Below are 21,069 nucleotides of genomic sequence, written 5' to 3'. Positions count from 1 at the left end.
ACAGTGGTTATTATTTTGCATGTAACATTAATGAGAGGAAGCATTTAAAAGACAATCAGTCTGATGTACTCAGATATGATTGGTCTTAGACATTTCATCTTTTAAAACATCTACCTGAATGTGTGGTGTATTTTTTCTTCCCATGAAAAGACACAACATTTGTCTCTTTCCTATGATAAAAAGACCAGTAAAGCTGGACCATCTGTAATTTCAGTTAATTTGAAAATAATTACTGCAAGGTCATATTAATTACATGGAGAGGGGAGGCTGAGGGAGCTGGGGCTGTTTAGCCTGGGGAAAAGGAGGCTGAGGGGAGACCTTATCGCCCTCTTCCAGTACCTGAAAGGTTCTTACAGTGAGAGTGGGGCAGGTCTCTTCTCAGTAGTGACAAGTGACAGGACGAAGGGAAATGGCCTCAAGTTGCGCCAGGGCAAGTTTAGGTTGGGTATTAGGAAGAACTTCTTTACAGAAAGGGTAGTTAGGTACTGGAATAGGCTCCCCAGGGAGGTGGTTGAATCGCCATCCCTGGTTGTGTTTAAGAGCCATTTGGATGTGGTACTTAGGGATATGATTTAGTGTAGGGTTGTTAGAGTTAGGGTACTGGTTAGGCTGCGGTTGGACTTGATGATCTTCAAGGTCTTTTCCAACCTGGGTAATTCTATGATTCTATGACAACTTCCTACCAGTCAAGGGAAAATCTATCATCTGTGCTGCATTTTCATATGCTGAAGAGTTCATCGTAACCAAGAGAACGCCCTCATGTTGAAGGTACGGAAGAATTTGGCAGAGAAGTAACCATAACAAGCAAGGCCCTTCCCTAAAAATAATGTTTGTAATAGAAAATAACATAAACACAGAAAAACCTTTCATTCATTCAGTGTTCATTCCATCCCTTCCAAACAGCATTCCTTTTCCTCAGTTTATTCAGCCAAACTTCTAGCCAACAACCTGAGAAGGAAGGGCTGAACTCAGGAGCTGAACCAGAATTAACTCTTTGTTTCCTAAGGATCAGTGTGTCTCATGCTGACCCTTCCAATACTCACATTATTCCTGGTGTCCATTTTCAATAGCTAACCAGTAATGATTGATTCTAAACTTGCTCTGTTGAAATTAGAAGACGACTCTTCACCCCTTCTAAGAAATTAATCTGATAAGATAGATTTCTTAAGCAGAAAGCTTAACTGGGTCCTCAGTTTGGTACTTTCTGGCTTTCCAAGCCCCTTAAAAGGAGAGTGTTTTTGCAGCTTGATGTGTGTTATCTTACTAAAAGCTTAAACTATACAATTTGTAAATATACAAATCATATATATTTGTCAGGAGTCTGGCACTGAGAAACGTTCTGCAAAACACTGAAGGAATCTGGTCCCATGTGTTTGATTCTGAATAAACCATATGCTGAAATCTGGAATCCCATCCTTAAAGTGTTCTATGGTTCTATGGCTATGGTTTAAGAGGACGAACACTTTTTTGTGTTTTGTTTGGACAGAAATGGGCAATAACTCAGTTTAAAAAGCGTGGATGGCCTGTAGGGTGCTTTTACATCTCCTGACATTAGGAGGCAACAAACAGATGTATTTGCTGTATTTGAATCTTTGGGGGTTTTGAGCAATGATAGCAGGGTCTGACTGTGGGTTGGCAGGAAAGGAGTTTCAGCCCTCTATCCCTCCAACAACGATCTGCAATAATACTTTCCAGCAGACTGAGATCCAGATCTCAGAAGCACATAAACACCCAATTCTCGGTCTCAGAAGAGGACAGTGGTGAATACAACCACTAGTCCTGTACAGTCATCTCCCTTTCCAGATGAGCTGCAAATCCCGTGCTGCATTGTGGAGTAACACCAGTACAAAAAGCTGCCATAGAGACGCCTATTTACACTGCCAGCAGCTTCATACTAGCTGTCTCCTGGCAGGTATGGCATCCTCTGGCATAGCAAGGGCTTGAAAGGGCTTCAAGCTAGGAGGGAAGCTGGTGGGGGCTTTTGCTGCTGGGATGCCCTTGAAGGACTGTAGCTATGGCTGTACACTGTGTACAGTGTACTCTTATGTCCTCAGTAGTATTTAGCCGTATATCCAGATCCTGCATGATGTGCTAATGAGATAAACAGTGCACTACTGACACTGGGACAGCTCTGAGCCCACCCAGAGCCACAGCTCCAGGCACCTTTACAGCCAGGGGTCTGCATGGATTAGCAGCAGCTGTTGAGCAGCAGTTATTTGCATTGTGGTTTTAGACGTGCAGGGTGAATTCCTGCTCTGCCGTGCATTAGTTGCTCACATCCTTCACCTGCACAACACAGAAAGATGAATTATTTGCATGCGGGCAGACCTCACGCAACTTTCACAGCTACACAATTCAGATCTCTAATTTCTAATTCGTACAGAGTGAAAACATTTACTAAGGCTTTTTCAGTTAGGAGAGACACTGGAGCCCTAAACCAGAATGCCATACACAAGCACTTTGAAGGAACGAGGTCCTTGTGACGCTGGAGAAGCCTGACAGTGACAGCTCAACTGTTTTTCCCTCCCCCTCATTTAATTTTATGCTTATTTAAGCATGGCAATCTAAATGGCCATGGATGCCCTAAACCCCAGTGTTTCGCTCTGCCTGGGGTAACTAAAGAAGGTGTGAAATCACAAAATCTAAGCTTTCACGCTTCATCCTTAACTGATTACATGCGGTAATAAGTCAAGAAACAGTATATAAATATACCCTGGTAAAAATAAACACGTGCTCTGAATTTTTAACAGTTTGGAGGGGGTTGTTTTGTTTTGTTTCTTCAACTATGAACTGCATGAAGTCCAAACGATCCCCCCACCCTGGCCCCAACGTTTTGGCTTTGATTCCCCAGAGCACTGTGATGCTAATTTAATACAAGGACAACTCAATTAAAGCAAAAGTAAAGAAAATGTAAAGTTTGAACAGCCTGAATAGGAAAGAATTGTGCTCAGCATAGGATGTACAGGGTAAAATCATCCTTAGCTCAGCCTGCAGTGCACAGACAGCTGCTCCTAGACCTCATAGCACATTACACACGACAGGAGCATTATAGCACATTACAGACAGGAACAAAATAAGATGTAAATATTCACATGCAAAGTTGTGAAGGTCTGGGAGAAGTGGGTGCAGTCCGGTGGATGTAGATCTCAAATGTGATGGAGATTTGGGGATTGTTCCTTTAAATCTTCCATTTGTTTTTTACTCAGGTTAATCCAGAAACAAACTCAACTGCAAACTCACCGGTCAAGTGATACCTGATGTCAATTTCTGTTTGTTCAGCACTTTTGACTGCACAGTTCTTACATACTGCAGATAAGATGCAATCTGTTACAAGAACAGTACAATGATGTTTTACAATCTTAAACCTGCAAGTCTAAGTGGAAAGACACTCTGGAACACCCCAGTGAGCTCCTCTGAAAAGAAAGATGAAAACACAATTCAGTGTTTAACTGAAAGAAAACAAGACCTTAACAATGGAATAGATGTGCAAGGCATCACGTAAGGCTCCTGAGGATAACAGCAGCTGGACTGCTATTTTACAAGAGCTAAATTAATTAAACGTGATTCAATTAGGCATGGAAATTGTTTCCAGACCAGTAATTAGCAGCTAGCAACGTGCTAATGTTCTTCTGATACGAAGGACTAGTAGATAATGACCACTGTAAGAAGATATTTTGTCAGATCCAACAAAAAAAGCAGAAGAGGATGTTTTTGTAGGATGCAGAATTACACATTATCAGAACCAACAAGCAGGATTTCTCCTGTGGCACCAACTGATAGGAAGAAATACAACAGGATAGTACTAGTGAAAGTACTTGTACTGCAGCTACCTTGTCTGACAGGTGTTCAACACTCCCATTCACAGCCCAGTTTCTAAGGGCCAAATTTGGCACGACCATCCAGGAAAATAAACTGCTCTTTACAGGACACAAATGAGACATTGGCTGCTTGTTGTGTTGAGGAATATGATTTAGCTGGGAAGTATTGGTGATGGTTGGACTAGATGATCTTCTAGGTCTTTTCCAACCTTGATAATTCTGTGATTCTGTGTGATTCGGTGTATTCAGGCAGCCTCCTGTCACTTGCATTTCAAGCTATTTTACTTCCTGAGGTCGCTTACAATTCTCTTGCAAATGAAATCATAACCTGAATTCCGTTACTCCATATCTTGTTTACTGGTAAGTTCCTCTCACCGTGCTTATCATTCACTGCATCACACTATTTCTTTTCCACATTAGAACAAACCAGTCCTTCCACTGCTTCCTTTCTAAGCGCATTGTGAAGATTTGTTCCACTTCAACACCAAAGCAAAGCGCCAGCCTTGTTGCTACAGTGCTTTCTTGCTTCCAAGCCACTCAGTGTACTTTGTTATACTGCATGTTTTCTTTCCTTCTTTTCCTCCTCCTCCATAGATGTTGAGTTACTGTAGTTCCTGCCAAAAGTTAACTTTACAGGAGAGTGATTCGTTTTGAAAGGGAAGACAGGGCTGCCTCTATTGTCCCGACTCAGCATGCAGGGAACAAAATGAGGACCAACTGCAGAAAGAGACATTTGTAATGCCTTTTCCAGAACATAAACAGAGTGAATGTGCAGCTGGCCTGGTAGGAGCAACAGAGCCTAAGCCTTTGCTCTTAATTTGGCAGGAAGAGCTGTAGTGCGTGCAATGGAAGGGACTATTTTCTTTTCACCCCTTTGCCCAATTCAAGAATACCAACACTAAGATACAGCAGCTGACTTAAGAGGACAGAGGACAACTAACTGAACAAATTCAAGGAGAAATGTTTTACTCAGGCATAGGAAACTAGAGAATTAACTAAGGTCGACATCACAAACCAACTTCAAACCTATATAATGAAACCACTGAATGATTTAATGTTGGGTTCCTGAGACTTCCACCACGCCTGCACATTCTGTGGTTCAAAAAGCCACCAATCTTGTTCTCAGAAATGTGCTGTGTAGCATCGTAAACCAAAATACAGGATGCTGTTATACAACCAAGCATCTGGGGAGATTAATTCTGATGACAAAAAAAATCCCTAGGATAAAACCTATTTAATAGAATGAGGATGATGGCAGAGGAGACTACTGGATTTGTGTAACTGAATCAAACTAGATGTTAGGAAGTATTATTTCACTAAAAAAAGCAAGTCAAGCAAGTATTTTGCACTTAACGCTTGATCTTAAGAGATGCTGAGTACAAAGCTCCTTGTCATTCCCTAACAAACAAACAGAGCAGTACACTTGCTGAGAGAGAGGACTAAAATGACCCAGCACGTTTAAGAATATATCTCTTAAGAGTATTAAACGGAAAGAATTCAGAGAAGCCACATAGGGTGTCCTGTGAGACACAATGGATGTGAATAATGGGGCACCCAGGCCCAGTGACAGCTGTGGCCGATAACGGGGAGAGGAAGGAGGAAAACCATGTAAGAGTTCTCTTCATTGGTCATAAAGCTCTTCTCCTACTACCCAGAGTCACTTCAAGTCACTTTAGGTTGGAAATCAGCAAACACCCTTCACAGGAAGGGCTATTAAGCACTGGCATAGGCTCCCCAGAAAGGTGGTTGAGTCACCATCCCTGGATGTGTTTAAAACCTGTTTGGATGTGGTGCTGAGGGACATGATTTAGTGGAGGGTCGTTAGGGTACTATGGGTATGCTGGACTCCATGATCTGCCCTAGATAGAATTGCTTAACTGATACCCAATATATTTGCTGAAATAGCTTTACTGTGTTGGGGCACAAAGGTTTTTTGGGGGGTTGGTTTTGGTTTATTTTGTCACAAACATATAAACCCTTAATGTATCCATTAGTACAGAATTTGTCCAAGAAGAATCCTATCATACTGCTGTTATTACAAGAAAAGAGTCAAGGAAAGTAATCTCAGACAAGGACAGATGACTTGGCAGACATGAGAAGCAGAGATATCAGCCTAGCATTCCAAGAACAAACTTCACTGCTGCCAGCAAGCTGACAGCTACAGTTCACGCACATCCGCTATTACCATGAACAGCAGTTTGTACAGTTCGCAGAAGTGTGAAGTCAGACACTTAACAATTCTATCAAGTCAAGTCATTAAAGAGGAAAAAAAAAAAAAAACAGCAATCTGAACTTTATATTAAGAAAATTTTAATATGTTTTCTTCCAAGTTCTAATATATAAGTACAACGGCAATAGCGTATTCCTCTTTTGTAAGCTTGGATGAAATATATTGAAGTCCACTTTCCGCATGTTATATAAATAATCATCTAAAGCAACCTAGAAAAGAGAAGAAAAAGCTTAGTCCATATGGTGTACGTGGATAACCGGGCATGAAATCTAAAGTGATACACGCAACCAGATTAGGAACTGCAAAAAGGCTTGGCAGTATGTCCGCTTTAGCAAGCGGAATGTAACCATCACATGCGAAGAAAACACAAAAGACAACTTCTGAGAAGCATTATCTTTCACTACACCAACCAGAAAGTGATTCAAAATAGACAAGATTTTGGCTTCTTGCATCAGAAGGGTCATCTTAGAGTACAGACAACATTGGAGATATTCTGTAGTTAAAGAAAGAGGGAAAGTTTTGCTCAAACTATGAGGTTCCACAGCAGTAAATGAAGTCTTTAATAAGTTTCAGGTACTGCGCTTTCCCATGGACATGTCAAGTATTAGTAAACAATTTTAATTAATTAGTTTAAGCTTTATTTGTTCCTCTGCTTTTCACAAACATATCAGCACAAAAGCGAGGTCATCATTTCAATGCTGCATGATACTACACCCACCGTATAGTAAAAAGCAGGGTATGCCTTCGCAGGAACTTTCTTACTGAAAGACCTAGCCTGAAAGTAAACGGGATAAGATGGAAAAGAAAGAGCTTATCAGAACAGTTGAACATTTCAGACTAAACATGAAGTACTATTATAATGCTTAGAACCAGAATATGCTATTCTCTGACATACTGAAACTATTACTTTCCATTATGGGTACGCCAGCACCATCCCTCGCTGTATACAAAAGTAGTTATGCAAGAAGTGTGTTACGTTGGGAGATCCCTCCTAGAATTCTTTGACCTTCTGACAAACCTACAGTTTGCATAATAATAAAACCATGTAAATTAGCCTCCCTCATTCCTGTAAAGTTCCAAGTTGCATCTATTCTAATAAATATGGGATCATATTTATTAAAATACGACACTGTATCAAATAATTCTCTGCATCTCAAGAGACAGAATCAGTGGACCAGAAATGCATTTCTCTGAGTGGATCTTTTGGGGCCAGTCTTACCATCAGTTCCAGAAGTTCAATTACGTTCCATTTATATTCATGGGACTCTGCAAGTATCTCAGTGCCTCAGGCCCTCAGTGTCTATCTGTAAACATTGTAAACTAAATCACGGCTGAATCAACCCTACAGTTTCAATGCACGTACCACTCAGCTATAGCAAATCTTCCTGTAGGGCTTAATTATAAATACAGAATCCCTTCTTGTTTCACCTCTTCTTACAAGCTAAAACAAAAACGCTTCTCACAGATACTGATGAGTATTTATGAGTCTGTGTCAGTTTTCCATGGATCCCCCCAGAAAATGGGGCTAAAACTTTAGGAGGGGAAAATAGTGCCTCCAGGGGAAAGGCAGGAGATAGCTCTGAAGGCAAAGATGGGGAACAAGGACAGACTGCTAACACATCTCAAGGGGCTGTGTGGGACTGAGACAGCACCTGCATCACATGCTTTTATCCTGATAAACGCAACACTGCTAAAGAAAACCTCAATCTTCATTGTCTTATTTTGCCCCCTGCTGGTCAGCAGCACAGGATCAAGAAGATCATCACTGATGATGCTGGAGTTCAGCAATGTGTATTAAGAGATTCTTTTTAATTAAGATGATTTTACAAAAAGCAAGGGAAGATGTCAAGACCAACACAGAACTGAATGAAATGCCAGTGTTGTCCTAACGTGGCTTCCTTCTCTTCATGTTTTCTGCATAGTCTCCAGTTCCATGGCGTATTTTCCACAGAGCCCTCCCACTGCATAACATGGGCAGGGCTCTAGGAATGGAGCAGGGAGGAAAAGGAGTAGGGTTGTGACTGCTCACTTCAGAAGCCGTTTGGCATGGAGGGATGGCAGCCAGGGCACCATCACAGTGAGAATAGTCACACAGTCATGTTAATTGAGAGGCTTTGAAGAGCTGAATTCCCTCTTTGCTTCTTTCCCAAAGACTCTGTGCAACAGCAGCAACAAAATATTCCACCATTTCCTTGCCTTGAAGCAGTGTCTTTTCACACTACCTGTCCTGAATGCAATACTCAAAGCACACAATGTGCAAGTGCTGCTGACGTAAGAGAACTCTTCAGAGCGCTTCCTGAAAGTTTTATTTTCCAGCTAAAGGGAAACTAACAGCGCACTGCTGATGAAGCATTCTTTTGCTTCTTTGCATTAGGTTCTGAGTGTAGCTAAAATAAGAGCATTTATTAAAAGACCATGCAGGTCTTCAGAATTCATCATCTAGCGCTCCAAGCAAGAAGTGCCCTTCCTAATGCACTTGGCTGGGAGCCCAAAAAGAAAGAAACAGAAAACACATTTCCCAACACAGCTCTGAGCACGTCTGGTCACGTTGAAGAATGAATTCCCCCCTCCTAAACATTAACCAGCAGTTAGAGCCAAAATACCCTGCTCTCCCGCTGTGCTGTGAGGTACCATATGTGCAGCACCTTCCTATGGTGCTGATACCATTCTGGCTTATTCTCGCACTTAGAACAGTCTGCTCAAAGTTTCTCTCCCAGTAATAAGGCTTTTAGGCAGTACTTATACTGCAACTTATACTGTAACTGCACCTGGCTGTGAGAAAACAGCCTCCTGTACCAACAGGTTAATATAATATCCATACAGAAGTAGCTGTGAAATACTTAAAGGTTTCTAACTTCTCACAAATGAATTTAGGTTAAAATACCTGAAATAAAGCATGCAGCTATAAGACATCTAAGAACGTATTCACAGTGCTTTGTAAAGGACAGCATCGACTATTTTTATCAAAGGAAAGAAAACGGGGAAGGAATCTCACATGTTCGAGGTGAATATGGGCCTGGCTGGCAATGTCATAAATTACATCTCTCACATTTTTCTCTTGCTTGCATCTTATGAAATCCTCTTGTGAAACTCCATGCTAGACACAGGAAGGAAAAGCAAGAAGTAAAAAACTCAACAAATACCACATCTCCATTTTGGCTTCACAAAAGATAGGAAAATTTAAAAGCCTGTCCCAGCAACCAAACTGCTGATCTAAGACTAAAGAAGCCCAGGTGTGTTCTGCTGCTGTATTACCCCCCCCCCCCAACTCCTTTTATTTTGTCAGTTACTTGGAAAACAATTGAAGAGAATAAAAAGAACATCTGAAACTGATTCTCTCTGCCTGGACTTGTTCCCTAAAGACACTGAGGGCAGACAGACAACCGTGTGAGGCTTTAAAGTTTTGGGAAGTTGTATCAACTTAAACCGAAAAAAAACAATAGAAAACACAACAAAGCCAGCAACAGTAAACACAGAAGCCACGTTTGCCTTGGGACTGGCAGTGCTAGGTTTGCAGAATAAATAAAAACATCAAAAAAATGCATTCTCTGACTGCAGTAATCAGGAAGATAGAATACAGTACATTCAGAACTGCACCAGCATCCTGTTCTTCCCAACATTTAGATGTGAAAACTGTATTAAAGTAGGCAAGTGAGCCCCACAGAGGTACAGATTCAAGTACAACTCTGCAATACGTGCCTGCAGCTGAAATGCTTGCACAAGCTGTCAGCCTGTCCCCTGATCTTTAACTATGCAGTTTCGCTGTACAACACCTTTCACAGCAGGGATGACTGTGAATTTCCAGCCTACAGCTGAAAACCTAAAAACCTTGGAAGGTCTCACATACCATCCAGTTCCAGAAGGGCTGAAAGCAAGGAGCAGCTTCTTCCTGCAGTCCCATAAATATGACCTACATTAGTGTCTATGCCTTTTGCAGACTACTTAAGTGACTAAACTTCAAATCAGAACTTTCAACTGTACTGAAATTATATAGAGACTACAAGTGCCTTAAGTGTCACCATGATTACATGAATTTTGCTCAAGCACAAAAAGAACAGCATTAACATGTAAAAATACAGACTAGAGATGAAGGAGTAACAGCTGCCATGGCTACAGCTCTTACCAGCATACAAATGTCCATGGGCAGAAAGACCTTTCTCCTTGTACAGTGATACGGAGTAGCTCTCAAACAGGTAACGATGCCCTGTGCTTTCCCAATGTGACTGGCAGCATGGTCAGCATGGACATCCCTCACACCTGAAATGGCAGAAATGGTATGTGATATTGTCAGGCCTTGTGAGGGGTCTTCTCCAACATGTATTACAGTCACAATTAAGGAATGCTAACAAGTGCACTGACGCATTACAGAACTGCATAAGCTCATAATCTGCCTTGAGACCTCACCTCAGAGGTGCAAAGCAGTAGGGAAGGCATTGATTCCTGCTCAGATACTAACCATTGCTACACACAGCCATTTACACTGGCATATCCTCTTCCAGGATAGCAACATTCCAAGAACTGTTTTCCCTGCCAGAGAAATCATTCAAGTGTGAGATTCCTGACCAACATTAATGCTTACAGTGTGGTTTCACCCATTAGCTGCAGCTGATTCAGCAGTGCCCTGAAGCCAAGAAGAATGGCCATATGCTTCCCCGCACTGTACCCATATGTCTGCCACCTGTGCTGCCAGGAGTAATGAGACAGCAGCATGGTAAACCAGCACAGCTAACTTTGGTTCCTGCCTAGCTACTAACTGAGACAAGAGGATGGTGACTGGGGCACAGCAGCACCATCCTTCTTCATGGCAAGACCATATAGTGTTAGCTTATAACACAGGGCTGAACCAGAATATAAGGATGAGAAACAGCTAGCCTATGTTCAGTTGATTTCATCACTTTTGGAAGAAAACACGGGATAATTGCTTTATGTGTAGTGAAGGAGATTCTTGCTTAGATATTTAGTTAAACTGGTATATTTAAGAGAAGTTAAACATGATAGGAAGCCACAGAAAATCTGGAGTCCCCACTACGGATTACAAGAACAAGATCATCTGACTTGCATCAGAAGTGAGCAAAGAATCCTTCAGTATTAAAGACATTCCTCAGCATGGAAGACATTCATATTTTTCATAGTCCTACATTTCTACAATCATAAGCTCAGACATTTGCAAGATTTCACCAAATCCCTACTGAGAAAGCAAGCACCAGATGTTAAGATGTGGGTTCTTCACTTCCTTATGAGAAGAATGTGCTCTTTCTACCACTCTTTTTTCCCCTTTCAACCTCAGCATTGACATTCCATCATACGACTCTGATGCTGTGACTACAATGTTCACGCTAAATATTACACTGCTAAAAAATAAAGCCCAGCCTTTTTACATCTGAGCTCATACAGGCAATAGTACCAACCATGACGCAGCACACACCTCAAAGTGGGAAAGCACCTACCCAGCATTTCCAGCGTGAGGTATAAGAGAGCACTCTGAGTGTTCTCAGCGTATGTTTCAAGCTCCTGGATGTTACGGTATGCTCTGTCATCCAGATTCTTCTCCTGTAATTTAAACACACAACTTCAGTAAAAGGTAAATACAACTGCTGTTTGTGCCAGCTATTTGTTCAGATTAGCCTAACCCACTATTGGCATGAAAAGATAAAATTAAGAGATATAGCATATACTCAGATAGAAGCAGGCACTGACGGCCATAGCAACTCTACCACATATAAGTACATCTAACTGCAACCAAGTCTGGTGACTGGAGCAATTACAACCTCTTGCAATGACAAACCAAAAAATTAAAGGAAAAAAAAAATGATACTTCCAATAGGAAACATTTTATTGTATCCTTATACTACCAGGTTGCCAATTTTAATACTTTATTAGCAACCGAAGAATAGAAAATAAACAGGAATCTATGCTTTAGAACATGCACTGACAACAAGAACAATAAAATCAATCCATCACACATGTATTTCAAAGTCACATGCAAACACTCCCCAGAACAGGATTTCTGACATCATTCTTCCTGTCCTAGTGGCTTTTGTGGCTAAAATCTACCAGTTTTAGTACTTAAAACTCTCAAGTCTTTCATAGCAACGACACTGAAAGTAACTGGCAGTCAATTCGCTCGCAATGTAACTTCATGAGAAACCAGCCTCAGCAGCAAAGCCACTTCAAGGAATTCCTGCCCTCAGTCTTGCCCTCATGTCACAGCTGGTAGCAGCATCACTGCACCTGTGAAATTCTCTCTCTCCTTTTCTCCTCCTAAACAGTGGGTATTAGATTCATGTTATTTTACAGCTTGGACATTGGGCACTGGGAACAAGGGAGAAAAAGAGCAAAGTATGGCAGAAAAGTTCAGGCAGGTTATTCCAATTCTGAGGTTTCATATGTGTGACTCATTACAAGATAAGGTAATTTAGGGGCAAAATTCACATGGCAATATAAGAGATGAAAAAGAATACAGAGATGCCAAGAGCAGAACTGGCATGGCATAAAAAGAGACCATGTACGAGGTTTACTTCTTGCACATCTTCATTTCCATCTCTATTAAAATGTAGTTCTCCAGCATTTTTAATAGTTGTATGTAGAGACCTTGCTGTTTAATCTCACCAGACAGGACATCCCTCAGTCACAAACAGAAAGGCCAAGTGGAACTCACAGTGAACTACCACTAAAGGCAACTACTTTAAATCAGAAACTAAGGTCTGAAGTATAAAAATGTGAGCACAGATATGGTATCGGAGCAGAGAATAAAAAAGATACAGACTCACAAGCTCTGCTTTAAATTCTAAAGGGATTCTATTACCTTTCTGGCAAGAGCAGAAACCATAAGAACATCAAGGGAGAATTAAAAGGAAATACAAAGTGTTCTTCTCAGGAGAAATACCACTGTCTGATAAAGATGAGTTACTCAACCTTTGGTTTTACACTCAAACACACGAAATTATGAGGAAAAAGTCTAATACAACTGAAAAGAGAATGAGACTCCAAATGGTAAATACTTACTCTTTCATCAATGATCTTAATGAACCACATTTTAGACAAGCTATGCCTCTTAACTGCCTGAAAAATACATTAAAAATTGATGTTAATGTATAAAAAATGATGGCAATGTTGCATTATGACAATTGAAAACTATTTTTGATAGCACTTTTTTACAAGGACTGTATTCACTGAATCAAAATTGAATCAAAGTGGTAGGTTAGTGAAAAAAGGGCAATCTTCAAATGTGAAAATAGTCTAACTGGCATTTGCTTTGAGTTAACATACACCAAAAAGAAACCTTGAATAACAATTAACTAAAAGCATTTTTATAACAAAATATGTAACGTATTGTATATTACAGTTTGGGGATGTTTGGGGTTTGATGTTTTTAAAGCATTTCATATTCACACATCTGGATTTTGGCTCCTAACTTGTACCTGACTTGCTTACAACTTTTCCTCACACCTTACTTCAGATACTGTTTGGACTGTCTTCTATCAGTCTTCCTTCAGAGACGTCACACATAAGACATCAAATCTTATTATACAGATAGGCCAATTCTTTCTTCTACTTCAAAACCAGCTTTCTGTGTGAGAACAGAGCATGACCAGCAGCCATAGCTGTTGGAAAGGGCTGCAATTTATATCTGAACTATGTTTGCTGAAAGTTAATCTTTAGCTAACAAACATTCCTGCCCCGCGCTGATATACACATAAGCAGCCTGAAATTAGAAGTAATGGAAAGAATACATACAATCATATCCAAAACCAACTTGTACCTAATCTACTCAGACAATTAAAAGTGAGGATATTTTCAGAAACAAAAATAAACTTCACAAAAGCAAGTTCCTCCTTGGAAAAGAGACAAGCATTTGGGGAGAGAACAATCTTGTTTCCGGGCGGTTTGCCATGCACTGAAACAGAAACAGAAAGAAGGAAGAAAAGAAATTCGAAGGCACGGACAGATTGACAGGCAGAACCATCAATATTGTGTTCTACTGCAACATTTGCCAGCCTTTATTCTAATGCGTGGACACTCTGTTGTGGCTATGGCATACACTTCATAGGAGCTAAAGATACCCGTGCATAACTCTGCTCTTCCTAAAAGTGACTAAATAACAGGTGTTCTTCCTTTATTTTACTTCTTGGCTTCATCTGTGCTTTCTCTTACTTAAATGAACAGTATCTAGTTTAAATCCAACTTTAACCCACGTGTTGACAGACAGGAGCAAACGCTCACTTATGGTTTATTTCAGACTCAAAGGAAGAACAACCAGGGACAGGCCACAGTTTTAGCACTGTCAACAATCATTCAAAGAAGATTTGGAAAGAACTCATTTGTGTGGTCTCAGAGGTGCAACAGAGAACTAAAGTTAAAACGCTCCAGTCCCACAGGAACCACTCTGTTCCAACCCAGCATTACAGTGAGTCAGGGATTTCTAATGCAAACAAAGCAAACGAGTACTTGGAAGAAGAGTCCAGATCTGTCTGCCTGCTTTTCAGCTGGTCCATCCAACTACCTACCTATGGGATCTACATTAACTGTATTCAGCTATGGAGACCTGGACAACCAGCAGCTTCTCCTGTCCAGGAGCCCAGAGATCTCCCACTTACACACAAGTTCTCATCTTACAAAACCTAGCCAAAAAATCACCTGCTGTAAGGCTTCTATGACTTGATGTGGCCCTAAGATGACCAGCCAGCACCACACAGAGTTGCTATCCCTGAAGAAATTCAACTCAACATCACTCTGGAAAATCTGACCTTGCTCTAAAGTTCAACCAGCTCTGAATGGGAACATGGTCTAGATAACAACCAGAAACCCATACCAATTAAATTACTCTGTGACTCCAAATCATGATCAAGGGAGATCAATTCATAATGCCTTTGGTCTTCTGATGAACTTCTCAATGGCAGCTCTACTTAGAAATAACAAATTTGTACAGAAATTCTTTTCTTCAGCCACAACCCAAAGAGGAACAGGTTTGTGGGTGTACTTTGTGAGTAATGTTCTGCTGCCGGCTAGAATTCAATACAGATGTCTTGGTAAAAATAAACTTTTAAGTTCACAAGTATATTTCCTGTTACTCAACAGACACAAAAGGATTTGCACTAAATATCTTATATAAATAGAAGTCATCCAACAACCCTTCAGCAAGGAGAGAGCCCATATGAAGATTCTCCCTGTTATGCAGCAAGTAGGTATGAAGGTCTTGGGCTTTTCCTCATACACAGTTTGCTGGATTAACCCCTGTGTCTTATCTCCTGTTTCTTTGTAGAACTTGTTCTTCAGGCAGAACCAGCACTCACTTAGGAAAGCTGATTTATACATTTGACAGCAGGACTGTGTGCACACTCAGTAAGTTGCCAACACCACCGCACTGTGTGGTGAGGTCAACATACTGGAGGGAAGTGACAACCCAGGACGACAGACGGACCCATTCTAACCTTGCAGAGTTCAGAAGGGCCAAGCAAATGGATTGGGACAATCCCAAACACAATACTGGCTGGGCAAGAAGCTGATTGAGAGCAGCACTGCAAAGGACTTGCAAGTTTTAGTTGATGAAAAGCTCAGTATGAGCCAACAGTGTGCACTTGTAGCACTGAAAGCCAACTATAACCAAGCAGCATGGCCAGAAGGGTGACGGAGGTGACTGTCCTGCTCTACTCATCCTCATTAGACCTCATCTGCACAACAGCATCCAGGCCTGAGGCCACCAGCATAAGAAAGACATGGAGCTTTTGGAGGGGGCTCAGAGGAGCCTATGAGGATTCTCTAAGGGCTGGAGCACCTCTCCTACCAACAAAGGCTGAGTCAGCTGGGCTTCTTCACTCCTTCAGAAGCAAAGGCTCCAGAGTGACATTACAGTGGCCTTGCAGTACCTAAAGGAGGCCTGATGGGGAGAGACTTTTTATAAGAGAAATGTAATGGCAAAACTAAAAGAGGGCAAATTTAGATTAGATATTAGGAATAAATTCTCTACTACGAGAGTGGTGAGGCACTGGAAAAGGTTGCTCACAAAAGCTGTGGGTATCTCATTGCTGGAAGTGTTCAAGGCCAGGTTTAAGCAACCTGGTTCAGTGGCAGATGTCCCTGCATATAAACAGCAGGGTTGGAACTGGATCCCATCCAACCCAAGCCACACTGTGATACTATGATTTCAACTAGGTCTCATCTAAATATCCTCCTTTGATTCTATTCTGTGATTATAGGTGGGAAGGTGCCATACAGACATACACGCCCTTTACATTAAGTGTTTTATATAAAATAACACAGTTAACAATGCAACACAGCGCATACAAAACATTATTTCGCACAGCAATATCTTTATCAAGAGAACTTCAGGATAACAAAGATGTATCTTACTCTCCACAGTGCTACAGCAACTGGCTGATGCGGTGGGTTATCGCAGTATATATCTTCCACAGCTTTCCTCCAGAACTGCATTCGCATCAAACCCGTAGTCTTCTGAGTTATGGAGTCTTTAATCTGGAAAGGATACACCTGGAGTGAAATTCACAGTCTCCTTAAGGCACTTTGGTCTGCTTCTACTGAAAAGACAGGGACACAGACTAATGCTCTAGGAAAAAGGCTTGGTTCTCATTTTGTTTACTCCTAATGAAACTTACAACCACTACAGAGAATACATTAAAAATAATACTTTCAGCACATTGTGACTTTGGCACTCAGAGTTTAAGTCCAGGACAACTCCCACCTTAGCATTCTTCTCAGGATAAGAAGCAGTGGTAACAGCAGCGAAGGAGAGAAGCACTACAGGCTGCCAGCAGCACAGCCCACAGAGACTTACCATAGGGTTTGCTGAGTAAGCACATCTGTTGGACTGCTCTGCTCCCTTCTGCCAAGTGCCACCCACTTTTGTGGTTTCAATAGCAGTTTCTGGCCATCCAGCAAAGGTGAGAAACTGCAGCCACTCCCATACCATAAATCTCTAATTACAAACTTCCCTCTTTGTAGCACTTCCTTTACTTAACTTCTGCCAGCAAGTGACTCCTTCATCCAAGTATATGACGGGCATTCCACAGACAGGGGTTAGTTACACTTTCCTAACTCACTCTGTGCATTTGAAGCCAGCACAGATGCAGTCACAAAGCAGTACCACAGACCACAGCCTGTTTGTTATCACATCATTTTGAAAATACAGAACATAAAGGAGAGTCACTAAATCTATACAAGTGAACAAAACAATTAGGGAGGCAATTTTCCAAGGGCCACTCGAAATTAGAGGTTTGTACTGACTTCTTTTTTCATTGTCCTTTATAGCACAAAAAGTTAATCTCAGCAAAACACCAGCTACTTGTTAAATAACGCTTCTGAAACTCTAAATTACACATTTGCAGAGCTCACAAATATATTGTAATACCTGCCTGAGCCAGTTCCACATTGAAGGCTCTCAAGGCAAAAGCAGAGCTTCGAGATTCAGCAGGCAACAGCAGAGAACACAGGAACCCTTCATAGTCACGCTTTCTATAAAAGGACAATAAGAATGAATATATTATTTATAGCCCCAAGTAAATCAGGCATGCTACTGCTTAGTATAGGGCTCCTACAACAGTAGCGGCAAGTTACAGTTCAGAAGTCCAACTTTTTGCAAAAGCAGCAGCTTTTAAGCTTAGTTTGAAATAAGGCAAGCTCCAAGAGGGGGGAGTGCAACCTGAACTCTCAATGCACCACTCAAATCCAGATCCCAAGTTATTTGGCTAAAGGCACAGAACAAGCTTGTGGAAGAACAGCAAACAGAATCCAGACTGTCTGACTTCCAGACTGCTAAATATGAAACCATATTCTGTTGAAAGATTGTGCGCTGGAGCTCGACAGAAGAGCAACGGATTAACTATTGAATATTATAGTTTATTGACAGCTATATGGGAAGTATAAGAACTCTGGCACTCGTTGCCAACCTAAAGTGATATACTGTTGTTTGGCCGCTTGGGTGTGCAGTTAAATGAAGAACAATCAGAGCACAGGGAGAATGATCACAACAGCTGATAACAAGCAGATACTTCGAGTTCTCATAACACGTGTGGAACCTGTGTTAGAGCCTGATGCAAAGCCACAAATATCAACAACAAAAAAGGCATTTCTGGATTTTAGCAGCTTTTCAGCCACATTCCTAATTAAGAACAAACGCATCAAACCTTCCTCAGTTTAGGAGGATTTCTGCAAAGCATTAACAGCTCAACACCTACAAATTGTTTCTGAACAGGCCATAAAAACACCCAGCATTGTCCAACCTGGGCACAGCTGGGAAGTTCGCAAGCACCAAAAGAAAAGCTTTTATTGTAATAAACGAGAGCTGCCTGCACTGCCTGAAGCGATTTATTTCTGTTCCACCACCTCAGCCTTTTCGCTCTCCCCAGCAGGTATGACTTCCATGCAGCATATGAACTGCTGTTGACACTATGTTGACAAATGATGTCAAAAGCACTCTGAATGCTTGCGAGTTTAAGCAATGCTTTTCCTGTTAAAATTTGAAAATAAAATAAAATAAAATGGTCACATCCACCTTATCTGCCGTGACTGGGACCGACCCGCCTCCCGCAGCCCCAACCCCAATCCAGGCTGCGCAGGGAGGCTGTGGATGCCCCGTCCTTGGAGGTGTTCAAGGCCAGGTTGGACGGGGCCCTGGGCAACCTGATCTAGTAAATGTGTATGTTTGGTGGCCCTGCCAGGCAGGGGGGTTGGAACTACATGATCCTTGAGGTCCCTTCCAACCCGGGTCATTCTGTGATTCTGTGATCCCCGAGCGGACCTGGGCCGCCCTCCCGGCGGCACGCAGCGGCTGTGCCCACCCCCGATGCGGGCTGCTCGCGGCCCGGGCTCCCCCCGCAGCGCTCACCGCAGCAGCTCTGCGCAGTACTGCGCTTCTCCGCCGGGCTCCGGCCGGCTCCAGCCCGCCGCCGCTGCCCTCCCGCCCCGCGGCCATAGCAGCCCGCCGCGGGCCCCCACCGCCCTCAGCAGACGGGGGGACGATACAGGCCGCATCCCGCACGCAGCCGTGGCGGCCGCCATGCTGCCCACAGCGCTGCTGCTCTGCTCCGCCCCTGCCGGCAGCCAGGCCGAGCCCACGGGGCGGCCCCTTCCTCACAGTGCGCCGGAGCGAGGGGCCGGTAGGGGGCGGCCCAGAATGAGCGATATTGGCCCAGGTATGGGAGCGCTGCGTGGCCTTTTGTTGTCCTGCAAATGGCCTCCGCAGATGGGTCGATGTGAGCGGCAGTGCTCCTTGGAAGCCCAGCTCACACAGCGCCCGCTCAGCCTGGAGCGGCGACGTGATAAAATGCCTTGTTGCTGCGGTCCCAAACTCTGACGGGCTGTATTCATAGACAGGCCACTGCCCACCACACATGGGGTCAGGCCTCGTAATATACGTGTTTGCAAGCAGAGCTAACTGGACTGGTCTCTTTTCAGTAGTGCGTGGGGACAGGACTAGGGGTAACGGGATGAAAGTACAGCATAGGAAGTTCTGCACAAATGTGTGCAAGAACTTCTTTACGGTGCGGGTGACGGAGCACTGGAACAGGCTGCCCAGGGAGGTGGTGGAGTCTCCTTCTCTGGAGATATTCAAGACCCGACTGGACACCTACCTGTGTGACGTGGTGTAGGGAGCCTGCTTTGGCAGGGGGGTTGGACTCGATGATCTCTGGAGATCCCTTCCAGCCCCTACAATTCTGTGATTCTGTGACTGGAGCCACACAGTGCATATGGACAAGTTCTGAGTGGGCAGCCACATTGAAGTCACAGGGCTTCTATTTGGAAATGAGAGCAAGCCTTTATTTTGTATCATGGCAAGACAACATGGGAGAGGAGGAAAGGAAGCCTGGGAATCTCACCCGAGCCTTATTTATTTTATTGATTAGTGGCTCTTGTGGGTTTATGCTGAGTCTTTATTCTTCCCTTTCCCTTGTCTCTAACATTCTCTTTGTCTCAAAGCTCTGGACCTTGTTTTGAATCCCTGCTCTGCCTTGAGCAGGAATTATGTTTGTCAGGGCACCCAAAGGAGGTCATTTAGCTTTGGTAGATTTCTGGGTGGAGGCCGAAACTGCTGTTGTTTAAGTTTTCAGAGAGAACCCCTAGATAAATGAATCCAGCTCTTTCAGCTGCTGCCAGTTCCTGCCAGAAAGGTTACATAAACATACTCTAAACCTCAAGGGTATTATAAATAAATCTTATAAAATATTAAATTTGGTTAATCTCTGAATGAACCAAAACGGTGCTAAACTCATTTAAACCCTCAGTAAGAGAAGAATTAACCAGATGTCTTATAAAAGTCCTGACCTCTTTCTCAGCACACCGACATTTGTTTCTGGCCATTCTGTACCTTCACTGTTCTCATTAAATTACCTTATTAAACAAAAACTTCACACATAATGTATAGTTATCAATAAGCTTCAGGTCTGTATTGATTGTAGCTCTGGCAGAACTGCTAGTGACAACAACAGCTGGTTTAGGTAGAGATAATTTACCTGAACTACGAAAAATACTCAGCCAAAAATCTCTGTTTAAAGGGAGTACACTAACAAAACATGACTAACTGCAGTCGTTCCATTCCTGGCCATGGAATAATACATTCATGCGTGTGGTAACAAGCAGTGAGCTACTTGAAAACACACTTATCCCACTTTACGTGGTTTAAATAATGAAGCCTTTAATTGCAAAGTAGATAGAAAGTTCCAAACTGATGTTGCAGTGAAGGGGGTTCATCTTTGTTGCTGCTGCGTGTGTTTATTCCTTGTGGTTTTGTCTGCAGATTAATGTGCTTATAAACGTTCATTTCTTTCTTATTACCATCCTGCACTCCCTAGTTTCCATCACAGATGCAAACTGCAAGAGGTGCTATTCTAATGACAGCGGAGAACAAAGGTCTCTCACTTATGAAGCATGAGGACCACTGTGTGCTTCCTTGGCTGTGTGCTGAAGGACTGAACTGACTGTTCAGCTGATGGAAAGCAAACAGCTCTTTTTTCCATGTCCACTGACGCCTTTGCCAACCATGGGCACACTCCACTGCACTCAGCAGGA

General features: G+C 42.5%; 1 protein-coding gene across 3 annotated transcripts; it reads right to left on the bottom strand.

Moving 5' to 3' along the window:
- Positions 1-6,106: 6,106 nt before the first annotated feature.
- Positions 6,107-19,111, bottom strand: NDUFAF6 (NADH:ubiquinone oxidoreductase complex assembly factor 6). 3 transcript variants are annotated; one of them, XM_015855968.2, is made up of 9 exons: positions 18,890-19,108; positions 17,418-17,517; positions 16,399-16,521; positions 13,054-13,110; positions 11,496-11,598; positions 10,172-10,305; positions 9,044-9,145; positions 6,767-6,823; positions 6,107-6,257 (listed from the first exon to the last, which is right to left on the bottom strand). In XM_015855968.2, the coding sequence occupies exons 1-9, from the start codon at positions 19,060-19,062 to the stop codon at positions 6,129-6,131; spliced, it is 978 nt and encodes a 325-aa protein (XP_015711454.1). In that variant the 5' UTR covers positions 19,063-19,108; the 3' UTR covers positions 6,107-6,128. The 3 variants fall into 3 exon arrangements, with proteins under 3 accessions (XP_015711454.1, XP_015711456.1, XP_032298694.1); XM_032442803.1 differs by having other exon boundaries at positions 6,112-6,257; positions 17,414-17,517; positions 18,890-19,069; XM_015855970.2 differs by lacking the exon at positions 9,044-9,145 and having other exon boundaries at positions 18,890-19,111.
- Positions 19,112-21,069: the final 1,958 nt, after the last annotated feature.

This window comes from Coturnix japonica, chromosome 2 (assembly GCF_001577835.2).
Source record: "Coturnix japonica isolate 7356 chromosome 2, Coturnix japonica 2.1, whole genome shotgun sequence".
Classification (NCBI taxonomy): domain Eukaryota; kingdom Metazoa; phylum Chordata; class Aves; order Galliformes; family Phasianidae; genus Coturnix; species Coturnix japonica.
The sequence above is the reverse complement of the archived record's forward strand: the minus strand, read 5'-3'. Positions and strand labels throughout refer to the sequence as shown.